The 14195-nt window shown below is 45.1% G+C and overlaps 1 protein-coding gene across 1 annotated transcript; it reads left to right on the plus strand.

Moving 5' to 3' along the window:
- The first annotated feature begins 10581 nt into the window (after positions 1–10581).
- LOC103700809 (subtilisin-like protease SBT1.7) lies at positions 10582–13980 on the plus strand. Its single transcript, XM_008782678.4, has one exon. It carries the CDS (start codon positions 11148–11150, stop codon positions 13455–13457), a length of 2310 nt encoding a protein of 769 aa, XP_008780900.1. The 5' UTR covers positions 10582–11147; the 3' UTR covers positions 13458–13980.
- The last annotated feature ends 215 nt before the right edge of the window (positions 13981–14195 follow it).

Here is a 14195-nt window from a genome sequence, read left to right on the forward strand (position 1 = left end):
GCTCATGCAGGCCAAGCCGAGCTTAGAAGGCCGAGACCAGAAGGTTGCCGAGCTCATCCAGGCCGAGCCGAGCTCAGAAGGCTAAGCTCGTCATCCACATGCTGCAGCCATGACCTGCAGCAGTCTCATCCAGGCCAAGCTCATGCAGGCCGAGCCGAGCTCAGAAGGCCGAGACCAGAAGGCTGCCGAGCTCATAAGCCCGAGCTCAGAAGCCCGAGCGCAGAACACCTCTCCCAGAAAATCGAGCCAAAGAAAGCTGGTACTAAGCCAAGTCCTGAGGGACTTCGAAGTTCGAAAGCCATCAAAATGTCTCCAAAAGGTGGGAACGCACGATCGCCAACAGACATAGCCATCTCCGGTCTCCATCTCCATCTCCCTCAAAGATCCCGACTAAGTTCGGGATGCCCCGAGTGTTGATAGTGCGTTCCCAGATCCCTCGACCTCGGGAAGCGTCGCAGGTCAACAGTGCGTTCTCAGACCCCTCGATCTTGCGCACGATCCCTCGACTAAGGTCGAGATGCCCCGCTGAGTCGACAGTGAGCCCAAGCTCACTCGGCCTCGGGAAGACGGGATAGTACCTTCACGGCCCTCCTTGGCGCTCGATATCGACAACGGGGTAGTACCTTTGCGGCCCCCCGTAGCGCCTCCTTGACTAAGGTCGAGATGCCCCGTGTGTCGACAGTGCGTTCCCAGACCCCTCGACCTCGGAAAGCGTCGCAGGTCGACAGTGCGTTCCCGACCCCTCGACCTTGCGCACGATTCCTCGACTAAGGTCGAGATGCCCCGATAACTCGACAGCGAGCCCAAGCTCCCTCGACCTCGGGAAGATGGGGTAGTACCTTCGCGGCCCTCCGTGGCGCCCGACAACAACAAAGGGGTAGTACCTATGCGGACCCCCGAGGCATTCAACGACATTCGACGACATTTCGACGACATTCAACGCCATTCGACGCCTCCTACGACAATACGCCCCGATCTGAGTGGGGGCACCCTGCTGAGTCGACCACAAGCCAAAGAAGGCTGCTGAGTCGACTTAAAGCACATAACTCCAACTGCATGAGAGGTACACCCTATTTGGCACACACATCTCCATATATATTTGGCTATATTACAGGATGATCAACGACTGGACTACTTCCTTCTCCCGAGCCAAAAAGCGGCTCGAACTCGGAAGTCGGGGGGTAGTGTTGGGGGGAAAAATAGACCACCCCACAAATACAATTAAAGCACCCAAATCCGACAGCTCAGAAGGCCGAGCACAGAACGCTGCCGAGCTCAGAAGGTCGAGCACAGAAGGCCGAGCACAGAAGGCTGTCGAGCTCAGAAGACTGTCGAGCTCATTCAGGCTGAGCTCAGAAGGCTGAGCACAGAAGGCCGAGACGAAAAGGCCGAGATCAGAAGGCCGAGCACAGAAGGCTGCCTAGCTCAGAAAGCCGAGCACAGAAGGTTGCCGAGCTCATGCAGGCTGCCGAGCTCAGAAGGCTAAGCACAGAAAGCCGAGACCAAAAGGCCGAGACCAGAAAGCCGAGCATAGAAGGCTGACTAGCTCAGAAGGCCGAGCACAGAAGGCTGCCGAGCTCAGAAGGCCGAGCTGACCTGAGAAGGCTGACCTTATCGTCCACATGCTGCGGCCATGCCATGCAGCAGCCTCACCGCACCATGCTTTACTTGCCGGCCACGTCACGACATATCAACCAGGGACCATACCCTGCTACGATTGTCAACGCCTCACCATTCCCAAGAATGGACTGCACTGCACGCCACAAAGAAGCTCTAGCTGCACGTCATCTCCTCCCATGATGGGAACAGGCCATCTACAACAACTCATTACTTCCACGCCCACGTCGAATCGTGACGGTAACCCATTAATTCGCCCAGTCACATCACAGGTAATCCTGGCACTCTCCCTATAAAAGGGGAGCTTCTTCCTCTAAAAAGGGGCTTCTTCCTCCCAAGGGAGGACTTCGGACTTCTATATACAGTCTCTCTCCTTCTCCAAAATTAAGCTCCCCTCTGACTTAAGCATCGGAGGGCCGATGCCGGAAATTCCGTCCACCGGCATTTTGCAGGTCTCTCGGAGGACGCCACCCGCCATTCTCGCACCGGAGCTCCTCCTCCTCAGCTGACGGCCGCCCTCAGGTCCAATTTCCAGCAACAAGAGCATTAGAACATGTATGTGCTGAAAATTATGGGTGACCTATAAAGCATAGAGGCACATTCATCGGTGAAGTATATGCCGACAATGCGTAGCTCAACTAGTTGGCATCCTTTTCTTTTCGGGAGAGACCCAACTTTTGGATTTTGGCGTTGGAACAAAATTTTCTGGTCCGCGCACCAAAGAAGATCGTTTGAAATCTCTTTTTTTTTTTTTGCTACGTACCATGCAATATGGACAGATCTTGAAGTGGAAATTAAAGGGACCAAGAAGGAGACTCTTTCTAGCAACAGAGTCCCTCGCATCTCTATTATTTTTAAAATCGAAAATGATACTTGAAAATTTCTATATATCCAATAATATCCTGGTATATAGTGTGTGGCCAGCTGATATACGCCTGGTTTATTAGTTATCTAATGACCTAATACACACTTCCAATGATAATAATAGTTTCTAAAATATAGTGTTCACTAGTACACATCATGGCCAGTTGATCACTAGGGATTGTGTGTGTGTGTATTTATACATATAAATGCATCATATATATGTGTGTGTATATGTATGTATTACATTTTTGTGGTCAAAGTGGGACCATGCTATCATTTATATGTGCCAAACTAGGAACTATAAATTTTGGAGCCATCAGTTGACTCATCAATGACCTTATATTAGACGAAAAATGCTGCCATGCGTAAGAAAGAGAGTGTGGTTGAGGCAGCTTGATGGCAAATTAGGGCTGGCATGGAACATGTACATGTCTAAAAGAAAACAGCTGTCCAGTTAAAGACTATTGGGACGACGATCGATATATGTGGAGGTGTAGCTTATAGTCATCTATATAACTTCATGCACGTCAACATGCTCGTTTCAATCACGACGACTTTCAGAAGAATCCTGCAAGAAAGCTGAAGCTCTTCACATGCAAGATAGAGAATTATTTTGGCTCCACCAATAATTGGGGGTGGTTGCACCTTCATTTGATGGCCTATAAGATTTCATGCATGACACATCGCCAGCTCATTTATTCGCATAGATCTCTGTCTTTTATCAGAATTCATGGAGGTCATGGTTTTTCCTTTTTCTTGAGAAATGGAGTGTTTTAATATATGAATTTCACCATCACACCTTTAATTGCAAGCTCATGTTGAAGAATAATTAATTATCCATCCTGACTAATTTATACATGAATCCAAGTTCTTGAAACAATCTAGTCTATTATTAGTATAAAAGCTTGATATATATATTGTTGACCACTTCCATAAAAAGTTAAGATTTTAGGGTTTAGCGGTAGGTTAAGTCGATATTCAAACCAGAAGTCCTGAGTTTGCATCCCTGTTCGGGCTAAGACTTGAGTAATAGGTTTCAAATTGAAGAGGTAAAAATCTTTTTGATGCATATACTTAAAATACTAAACTATCATGAAAGCATAATAACTTTGAAATGTCAAGTACGGATACTCCTATGAGCCACCAATTTTCCATGACACAACCACCTATTTTCCATCTATCTTATAGATATTACATAATAAAATTAACTTAAGGATGACTAGTGTTTCATGCCATTATGGAGCGACAGCATATTCTATAATGTCTATTTGGATTCCTAGATGGCTTATGGCTTACCTATGGAATAACAAAAAAAAAAAAACAGATATTTGAGGATAAGTGATTATGTAGGGAGGAGATTTTTTTTTTTTTTGCTATGATTGGAATCTTTCATCCTTAATAGCATGGATGAGAAAAATCATCTCTCAAAATGATTAGGGTTTAAAAGATCGAAGGAGAAGAACTTCCGATATACAATTGATATAGGACTAAACACAAGTCAGCATGGCTCTTCCATATTCTTCCCCTTTAAATCTTGGTATCCTCATTAGTATGTCTCTCACTTACTTTCATGTTTAAGCTTAGCCTGATATTATTTGTAGGAACCTACAACCCCACTCAAAAAGGCTACCTAAAATATTTTATTTAGGTTCTTAGACCTTGTACATATACCCAAAATTTATCCAATGCATAATTATTGTGAAACTAAACACACGTCTACACCGTGATACGAAGAATAATTACTCACATTATATAACATAGAAAAACTGAGGAATTTTAGAGCTAGAGACATATCATCTAGGAATGAAGAGCGCAAACGGTGCATCAAGAGCGTCTCGCATGCAATATTTAGTTCCATATTCCCTAAGCTTTCTAAAATATCTACGATCCAAAAGCAGCATGCAGCATCCAATTCCACAAATTAAAAGGAATATGATTGAAACATCTGCTGATTATTAGTGCCTGAAGGAAACCCAAATGCATCCAAAACAAAACAGCGTTTCATCAATAATTGATGCCGCTTTCTATCCCTCTCAGCTAGTACCCAAGAAGACAGACAAAGACAACAGTACTTGATCAGCTTCTGGTCATGCATGGCTCACAAGAATTCATAATCACCTTCTTTTTGACCACGTTAAATTTTTACAAGGCAAGTGCTAACTACACAAGGCAGGCATAAAGATGAACTTTTGGCAAAAATTGTTGAATTAAATTAAATATTTTAAAATTTTGAAAATCAAATTAGTTAACGACCAAATGGCAAGCATCCGTGCGCAAGCAAAGAAACAAATATGAAAAAATTTCCAAAGAAAGAAAACCATGACAAGTGTCATGCGTCCAGCGCAAGAGCAAGCATGGAAAGACCCCTCGAAGAAGGAAGGAAGCATGAATGGCCAAGATGCAATAAGCCGCTTGATCAAAAGAGCACAAGAAGACACGTCATCAATCCGCGGGAGGAGAGTTTGCTTCTTTTGACGCGCATAAGCCTATATAAAGGGCTCTAGGGATCATGTCAAAGTACAATCAAAATTTTCTCTTCTCCCTATTTCAAGAGTCTAGATAAAAAGGACTCTAGGGATCATTAGGGAGAAAAGAAATAAAGAAAATTTTTATTCTCCTCATAATTTTTCTAAGTTTCTTTTGAGTTATCTGCAAGCGTGAATGTGCTCTTCTTTCTTCCGTGGAGGCGCACTGACGGGGAAGACGTGGTTCTGTATTGGGTCGTCGTATCTGTAGGAAATCTGTGCCAGTAGACCCGTGCATGGGGGGCATAAACTTTTCTGAGACAACACATCTGCGTGCTTCAATCCACATGCCATCTTCTCTCTCTTTCTTCATTTTATTATTATATTGTCAAGTTAATTATTTGCTAGTTTATTCTTCTTATTTATTATTTTTAAATATTAGAAATATTTAATTTATCAATTATATTTGTGTATCTAGGCTAACAAAAATACAGAAAAAAAAGCACGTAGAGAAACTCTAACATGCAATCGTTTTTCTCTTTCTTTCTTTTTTTTTTTTTTTTCACTATAGCAATCGCCATCGACTACGTACCTTGCTCATTTACTACAGCATCATAAACCAAAGATTAAAAGAGATGGTGACGGAAGGCTCAAACGGGCAATCTATGTTCAAGGTTCTTTGTAAGCTATCTGAAGGTCGCAAGCTTCTAAATTGAGGGTGACCTCCTCCTGGACGCCTGGCATGAAGACTACGACCTCTCACCGTGCACCTAACTCTTTACAACAATGAAGGTAAATAGATAATAAGATCAAACTTCCTCCTAGGAAAATGCTATGCCTCCCCAAAGGATCCCTACAAATGGTTGTAAACTATGGTTATAAGAAACCATCCGGATATATTTGGCATTTTGATCCCATATTTTTTTTTTGATAAATTGGATTTTATTAAACCAATTTAGATTAAATATATCGATGGAAATTAGAATATGAAATTTCTAAAAATTTAGAAGAAATATCTAAAAAAATTCCCAAACCCCCTTATAGAGTTATAGTCGACCAGTAACTGGGTTTACACTCATTTGAGGGAGGTTCTTGGGGAAGAACACCAGCATTAATTCCTCCTCTTCACTAATTACTAGTGAGTTGCAAAGCTACTGTGATGTCATGATCCGACCATATATAAAAGCCACTGCAAATAAATCCATAAACGGTCAGGCTTGCGTTTGAGGAAAGTTTGACTTGCATCATAACCTGATTTGGTATTAATGGAACCGAACCCATTCAGTTTATTGTGAAGCTTAATTTGATTTGTTTGATTCATGACATAATATCTCTGTGTTCGCACCCTGTTATTTACTTTTTTTTCAAAAAAAAAAAATCTCGTCCAAGTACCTATTGCATCAAAGCGTGAATATAACATATTAATATACATGAAAAGTAACACATTTTAGAATACCCTGAGGAAGTTGTATAAAATATTTATTATGTTCTTAATAAAAAAATAACCTTATCTTATTCTATTTAAAAAATTAAGGGTACTTTTGAAAAAAAAAGAATATCTTAAATTTCAATCAATAGGAAGATGATTTTTTCTTGTCTTGCATGAATTTTTTTTCGCAAAATGTGAAAATCTTATTTCTATAGAAAAGCCATTTTTCCGTCTTTTTCATTTGAAAACTCCGGCTAAATATGAGATATTTCTCCAAAAAAAAATAAAAAAATCAATGGCCATACTTTTTTTTTATCCTCTTCTTACGAACCAAATGAGTATATGTTTAATTTGAACATAGCCGTGCCCAAATCCTGCCCAGTAAAACATTAAGTTCAATATGCAAAATCCAAACCCGACTGAGTTCTAATTAAAAAGTTACTAGATATATAAATGGGAAGTGTATCAGACTATTTCCTATAAACAGAGTCAAACTATCCAGCTTCAATCGCCAAATTATGGACATTTTGGTTATCATAGCTCGGCTCTCAGCATGGCCTACATGAGCAAGAAATCTCTTCTAAGGCTAACCTCATTCTTAAAGGGATTGCAACAGCCACGCATCTCTCAGTGCCATGAGTTTATTGCACAAGCTTTTTGCCTAGAACCAGGGGTGCATGATACATCTACTAAATAGGTTGCAAAGGTATTTTTTCAGTTCATATGAGCTATAACACCATTCATGGCTGCCCATGCATCTGATTCTAATTGACCAATGCACTCGATACATTGAAAGAAGAGGTGATCACGAACGATTATATGAGCCATGAAGAAGTTTCAATGGCGCATGTTGCAAGCCAATACTTTAGTGCTCGAGGGCGACTCGACTACTGTTATTGGCTAGAAGCAGCAGAGTATGGGAGCCTGGGAGGGATGGGTGATTACCATCCGCTCCTTAGGAATGTGCAGGCGATAATGAGGGGAAGGATGACGTTGCAGGGTAAACATGTGTATCGAGATGCTAACGGGGCAGTAGATTAGGTAGCCTTTTATATGGTTAACCATTCTGGAAAGACTCTGTGGCTGAGGGAGAGGAATTAAACTATCTAGTGCCCTCCGAAACTTGTTATTTTTTGTTTTCTTTAGGTGTATTCGTACCGCTATGTATGATGCATGAATTTTCCATGCCAGCCAAGGCTATTAAATCCTCTGCACCCTAACTAGCTGATGGTTGTGTCCAAGATTTTGCACCACTACTTCATGGCCTTCTCTCTCTCTCTCTACTGTAATATCGCCTTAATCCTCCACAGGCGGAATCCATCCAACTTTATTTTATTAAAAAACATGCAACATGGTAAAGCTGTATGTCGATGAAGTTGTAGGAAAACCCGTGGCAGCATTGTGTAGGATCCGGTGCCTCAGTTAAGGATGCCATGCATATTATTATTTACCTTCCAACTATCTATTTACCAAGATATATATTATTAAATTGTATTTATTTGGATCCTAAATTTAGGAGAATAGATGCTGTGAAGACAATGTCGGTCAAGATAAGAACAAGTTCTGCATCTACTTGCAAAAAAGACATAAGAAGAAAAAGAAAAACATGGTGCGTATTTCAACTGCCGGAGAAAGCTACATTTTTGATACATCTGTTTTCACTGCAAAATTAAGTGCTATCTAGAAAGGCATGGACTATGCAAGGCTCGCCTTGGGGGTGAAGTGCAGAAGACTATGCTACGGTGATCAAGTGGATCCAAAATCACTATAGGATGAACTGCGAGCATCCACTGTTGCAGAAGACGAGGAACTGTACAGTATTTTAAGCGGCTTATAAGTACAGAGAGGCAAATAGGATGGCTAATCCTTCGTTGCTCAGCTTTTTATAGGACAGCTATGAGACCATCTCTTCCCTCTTAAATCATCTCTTATTCTTTAATTTTATTGAATATATTCCTAGTAGATGTGCACGATCTATCCACCTTGTAATAAAAAATGTATATCGAGTGATGGTGAGATACATTTGTTCTGGATTTCTTTATTGATGCAAGAGCAAAAAAAAAGTGATGACGGTAGCTATATAATATACCTTAGCAAGATTATGCATTGCACCCAAACAAAAAGCCGGTTTCCATCTCCCCAGAACGGCCCGTGACAGCGTGATCTTATCCGTAATCGGTGCTCCCACCACCACCACCACCGGTGGTTGCGTGTCGCTCCCGCGCTCCGTGTGTAATATCCACCGTACGACCAAATTCCCACTTACTAGTATGTGGCAGGAGAAGTCCAGCGACATACCCCCATCAAAGGCACCAGGCCAGCGGAAACCACCCCGTATTTCAACCCGTGCGGGCCCCTCCACCACCGGTGGTGAGCCTTTGTGGCTATGAGCTTTCCATAGTAGCCACACTGGCCCAGCTTTCTTCCATCCTGTGACAGCACAAAAGCTTAATGTTTCTTTTTCTCGCATGCAGCATGTTTGGTGTGCTTTGCACGAGAGGAATGTCCTCTTTGAGAGAGACTCTGGGACGATAATTAATGGATCATACAGATCTCGAGAGGGTCTGTGATTACCACCTCTTGCTGGGAGATATCCGGATCATGGCTTGTGGAGGGCTGAGGATTCTAGCGAAGCATGTTTTTAGAGAGGCTAATGAGGCGGCGGATTGGGTGGCTTTTTTTGTTGCTGCCGATTTTCGTAATGTTTTGTTTTTTGATTTTCTTGACTGTATCTGTACACATTATGTATGATACTTTTTGTTTTTTTATAAAAAAACGAGACTAATGGTTATCCTATGACTGTAGTCACTCTTATATTTATGAATATCCATACATATGTGTATTTAATTCTATATCAGTTATTCGTCGAGTAGATCTTGGAATCAAAAAACTCAAATAATACCTTTCGGCTAGTCATTTTGGATAAAGTCCTATATTGTTATAAATAATATCATAACTTATATGGACTAGAGGTATTGTAGTATGAATTTTTTGGAACTGACCACGAACTGGTTGTGGTGCTTGTGATTATATTTGAATAGATATAAACTCTTGATTTTTTTGGTTAAATTATTATAATATTGATCAATTATTATATATATCTTCATTGTTTGAATATGAATTATTTAAATTCTATTATCTTCCGTACATACAATCATTCAATCCTTTGATACTTTTCTCAAATAATTGCAACAATTCACGCTTTCTCTCATGCGTCCAAATCCTCTCATATGTGGAGGAATCCATGCATTTACGGGATGGTCCATGATTCCATGGATCCCGTTGCGATTGCAACGTCCTATCCCATATAACCGTCATGGTTGAATGCAGCAGTGAAGTGCTTCTAATTCCATCTCTACCGGAAGGAATTAGAACCGGAGAGCTCTCCTATTTGTTAAATATTATTACTCCAACATAAAGAGAGTCCAGTGTAAATGCATGCAAAACCTCATTTATTTTAAAGAGGAAAGCAGCAACAATGCACCGTTGAATAAGAGCTATTCATTAAATACATAAAACAAAAGCAAAGCCATCCTTTCTCCATGAATGACATTTTCAAGATTGTTATATTTTTATTGTAATACTAAATACCATATATTTTTAGAAGGCATTTATTAATTGGTGACGTGTTACCAATTTTTTTGCTCACACTCTTCATTGTGGCATCAATATGCCCTTTTACAGCTAATAAGTTAGCAGCATGGCTTAAATTTACAGGCCAAAATAATATTTAGATCAATTTTTTAAAAAATATGAAATCAAAGAAACATGAATCATTAATGCTTACCTAGGTGATTGGTTTTTTCTTGGATAAGGTAGCGATCAAAACAATATAAAAGGCCTAAACCAATTAGCAGATTGAATCTCATACCTACATGGTGCGTGATTTTTTCATATATATATATATATATATACGAATAATTTTTTATCTCTTGATAAAAGAAGATTGATGCAACTCATGAAATTTTTGCCAAACTTAAGAGATTGGTTGATTATGAAGCTGTGTAATAGTTCTACATATTACACTAATGCCCTCTTATCGTGGTAATTTAGATATCGGTTTAATATTATTTGGGACCATTTGGGGTCCCCATTTGATTGGATCAAGCCAAAATTACATGGCCAAAAATTTGTCAGATTTTTTAAAAAATATTTGTATCATGTAAATAGTAAAAAAATTCTATAAGTAGCAGCACAGAGGATTTGCTCTTACGCTCCTCCTCTCATCCTGAGTTCTCTCCCACTTTTCTTTTGCTCTTTTTTTTTTTGTTGGGCCAAGAGTTCTCTCCCACTCATTCCTGCCCTTTTCCTGCTCTCTCAACTTTCTTGTGACGGCGAGCAGAGCGGAGAGAGAAAAAAAAAGGAAGGAGGAAGAAAGAGCGCGCCTGTCAAGAGAGCGGCATGGGACAGACTCTTCCCGAGATTCTTCATTCTAATTAAAATACGTACATTCAAAATAGAATAACAAAACAGAGGAGAGCAAACGCTAAAGAAGACGAAACCCACGTGACCGTCCTCTCACACTTCCCATCTTCCTTCTCTCTCTCTCTCTCCTTCTTCGTGGTCTCTTCCTCACCGCTCTTCTCTTTTCTTGCCTGCTGTTCTGTACCATCTTCTTTGTTCTCGTTCTCAGCAAGAAATCATTCCTCCAGACGAAACGAAACCCACTTTCCCACCCTTCCTCACCAACCCAACCCCACTCTCACTCTTCCTGTCCCCCTCCATCTTTATATAAACATCATCCCGACGCCACTGCAACGGCGAGACTAGCGATGGCGACGGCGACCACCACCACGGCGGCGCTTCTCCTTCTCCTCCTCCTCTGCTCCTCCTTCTCCTTCTACGTGGCGGTAGGAGAAGAGAAGCGGCAGACGTACATCGTCCATATGGCCAAGTCCCGGAGGCCGAGCACCTTCGCCGAACATGGCCACTGGTACGACGCATCCCTCCGCTCTGTCTCTAGCTCCGCCGAGATCCTCTACTCCTACGACACTGTCGCTCACGGCTTCTCCGCCCGCCTCACCACGGCCGAGGCCCAAGCCTTGGAATCCCTCGATGGCGTCCTCTCCGTCCTCCCGGAGGTCCGCTACGAGCTCCACACAACTCGGACACCGGAGTTCCTGGGCCTCGACAAGAGCGATGACCTCGTCCCCCAGGCCAACACCGGCAGCGACGTCGTGGTGGGAGTTCTCGACACCGGCGTCTGGCCGGAGAGGAAAAGCTTCGACGACGCGGGCTTCGGGCCCGTGCCGGCCGGGTGGAAGGGCGCGTGCGAGGAGGGGAAGGACTTTAAGGCGACGGATTGCAACCGGAAACTCATCGGGGCGCGGTTCTTCTCCAAGGGCTACGAGGCCAGCATGGGCCCAATCGACGAGACAAGGGAGTTGCGATCTCCGCGCGACAGCGATGGCCACGGGACCCACACCTCCACCACCGCCGCCGGCTCCGCCGTGACGGACGCGAGCCTCCTCGGCTTCGCCGCCGGCACCGCCAGGGGAATGGCGACCCGGGCCCGCGTCGCCGCGTACAAGGTGTGCTGGGTCGGCGGGTGCTTCAGCTCCGACATCCTCGCCGCAATAGACAGGGCGGTGGACGACGGGTGCCACGTACTCTCTCTCTCCCTCGGCGGCGGTATGTCGGATTATTATAGGGACAGCGTAGCGATCGGGGCGTTCAACGCGATGGAGAAGGGGGTTCTGGTCTCGTGCTCCGCCGGCAACTCCGGCCCCTCCGCCTCCAGCCTCTCCAACGTCGCCCCCTGGATCACCACCGTGGGGGCTGGAACTCTCGACCGGGACTTCCCAGCCTATGTGGTGCTCGGAAATGGCAAGAACTATAGTGGAGTCTCCCTCTATAGTGGCAAGCCGCTTCCGAGCTCGCCGCTTCCCATCGTGTACGCCGGGAACGCCAGCAACGCCACCGGCGGGAATCTTTGCATGCCGGGGACGCTGATGCCGGAGAAGGTGGCCGGAAAGATCGTTCTCTGCGAACGCGGGATCAGTCCCCGGGTCCAGAAGGGCTACGTCGTGCGCGACGCCGGCGGAGCCGGGATGATCCTCGCTAACACCGACGCCAACGGCGAGGAGCTCGTCGCCGACGCCCACCTCCTCCCCGCCAACGGCGTCGGCGAAAAGGCCGGCGACGCCATCAAAAGGTATCTATTGTCCGAGATGAGTCCGACGGCAACCATCGTTTTCGGGGGGACGAAGGTGGGGGTGCGGCCGTCGCCGGTGGTGGCGGCGTTCTCGTCGCGGGGGCCGAACGTGGTGACACCGGAGATCCTGAAGCCGGACCTGATTGCCCCCGGGGTCAATATCCTCGCCGGGTGGACCGGCGCGGTGGGGCCCACGGGGCTGTCGGTGGACTCGCGGCGGGTGGAATTCAGCATCATCTCCGGGACCTCCATGTCGTGTCCCCACGTCAGCGGCCTTGCCGCCCTCCTCAAAGGTGCCCACCCGGACTGGAGCCCCGCCGCCATCCGCTCCGCCCTCATGACCACCGCCTACGCCGATTACCCCGGCGGCAACGGCGGCGTCCTCGACGTCGCCACCGGCAAGGCCGCAACCCCCTTCGACTACGGCGCCGGCCATGTCGACCCCCGGCGCGGCATGGACCCGGGCCTCGTCTACGACCTCACTGCCGACGACTACATCGACTTCCTCTGCGCCCTTAACTACACCTCCCTCCAGATCGCCGCCGTCGCCAAAAGGACCAACTACACCTGTGACCGTAAAAGGACCTACGCGGTGTCAGGACTCAACTACCCGTCCTTCGCGGTGGCGTTCGAGACGGCGAGCGGGGACCGCGTCGGCGTGGCTACGGTGAAGCACACGAGGACGATGACCAGCGTGGGGGGGCCTGGGACGTACAAGGCAACGGTGGCGACAGCGGTGACCGGCGGAGAGGTGAAGGTGGCGGTGGAGCCGGCGGAGCTGAGCTTCACGAAGGTGGGGGAGAAGCAGAGCTACACGGTGAGCTTCTCGGCGCCATCGTTGCCGTCGGGATCGTCGGGGTTCGGCCGCCTCGAGTGGTCCGATGGCAAGCACGTGGTCGCCAGCCCCATCGCGTTCACCTGGACTTGAGATCACATCATCGCAACGACCGACAAGAAATGGACGGTGATTGATGGGGTGGGGAGTGATTGCTGAGGTACGCCAGCAAGCCGGTGGACCACAGCGTCCTTGTTGCTGCTATTTTCAGATGGCAACGTGACAACTAAACGTTGCCGGTGCTTGCTTCCTTATTTACTTGCAAATTTGCGATTTTATTGCTGTTTTCCGCTAATTAAGCAGGATGGAGGGACAAGGAAATGGAAAATCAAGAGAAAAAAAAAGCTTACTTGGGCAATTTGTATACTATTTATATACAAAATAGATGCAAGGTGCTGAGCTGGTTTGGGTCCCTAAAATATGGAAATCGAAGTAAAGGAGCTTAGTTTGTATGGTGGCTGTCTGTTGATTTGGTTAATGATGTTTATGGCATACCCAACAACAGCAGGAAAGTGTATCAATTTACTTCAACTGTAGCGATAATTAAATGTTAGGTGATGGGCCGGAAAATGTAGCCATTGATTTGAAACTTAGTATGAAGGTTTATTTATGGTTAGAGGTGCAAATAAGTTGGGTCGGGTTTTGAGTGATTCCGACTCAATTTGGTTTCTTGTTCGGATTTTAATTTTGGATCCAGATTCAATCCAATAGATAAGTGAGTCAGATCGGATCCACGGTTATAAGTAAGAAAATACATTGATTTTTAGAATCGAAACGGTTAGAAAGCTTGAGCACCAATAAGAAAATGCTCCTCTTGGTGCATCTTTAGTT

Source organism: Phoenix dactylifera, chromosome 16, assembly GCF_009389715.1.
Source record: "Phoenix dactylifera cultivar Barhee BC4 chromosome 16, palm_55x_up_171113_PBpolish2nd_filt_p, whole genome shotgun sequence".
Taxonomy (NCBI): Eukaryota; Viridiplantae; Streptophyta; class Magnoliopsida; order Arecales; family Arecaceae; genus Phoenix; species Phoenix dactylifera.

Coding starts and splice junctions, on each gene's coding strand:
- LOC103700809 (XM_008782678.4), top strand. CDS start 11,148: ATGGCGACGGCGACCACCACCACGGCGGCGCTTCTCCTTCTCCTCCTC.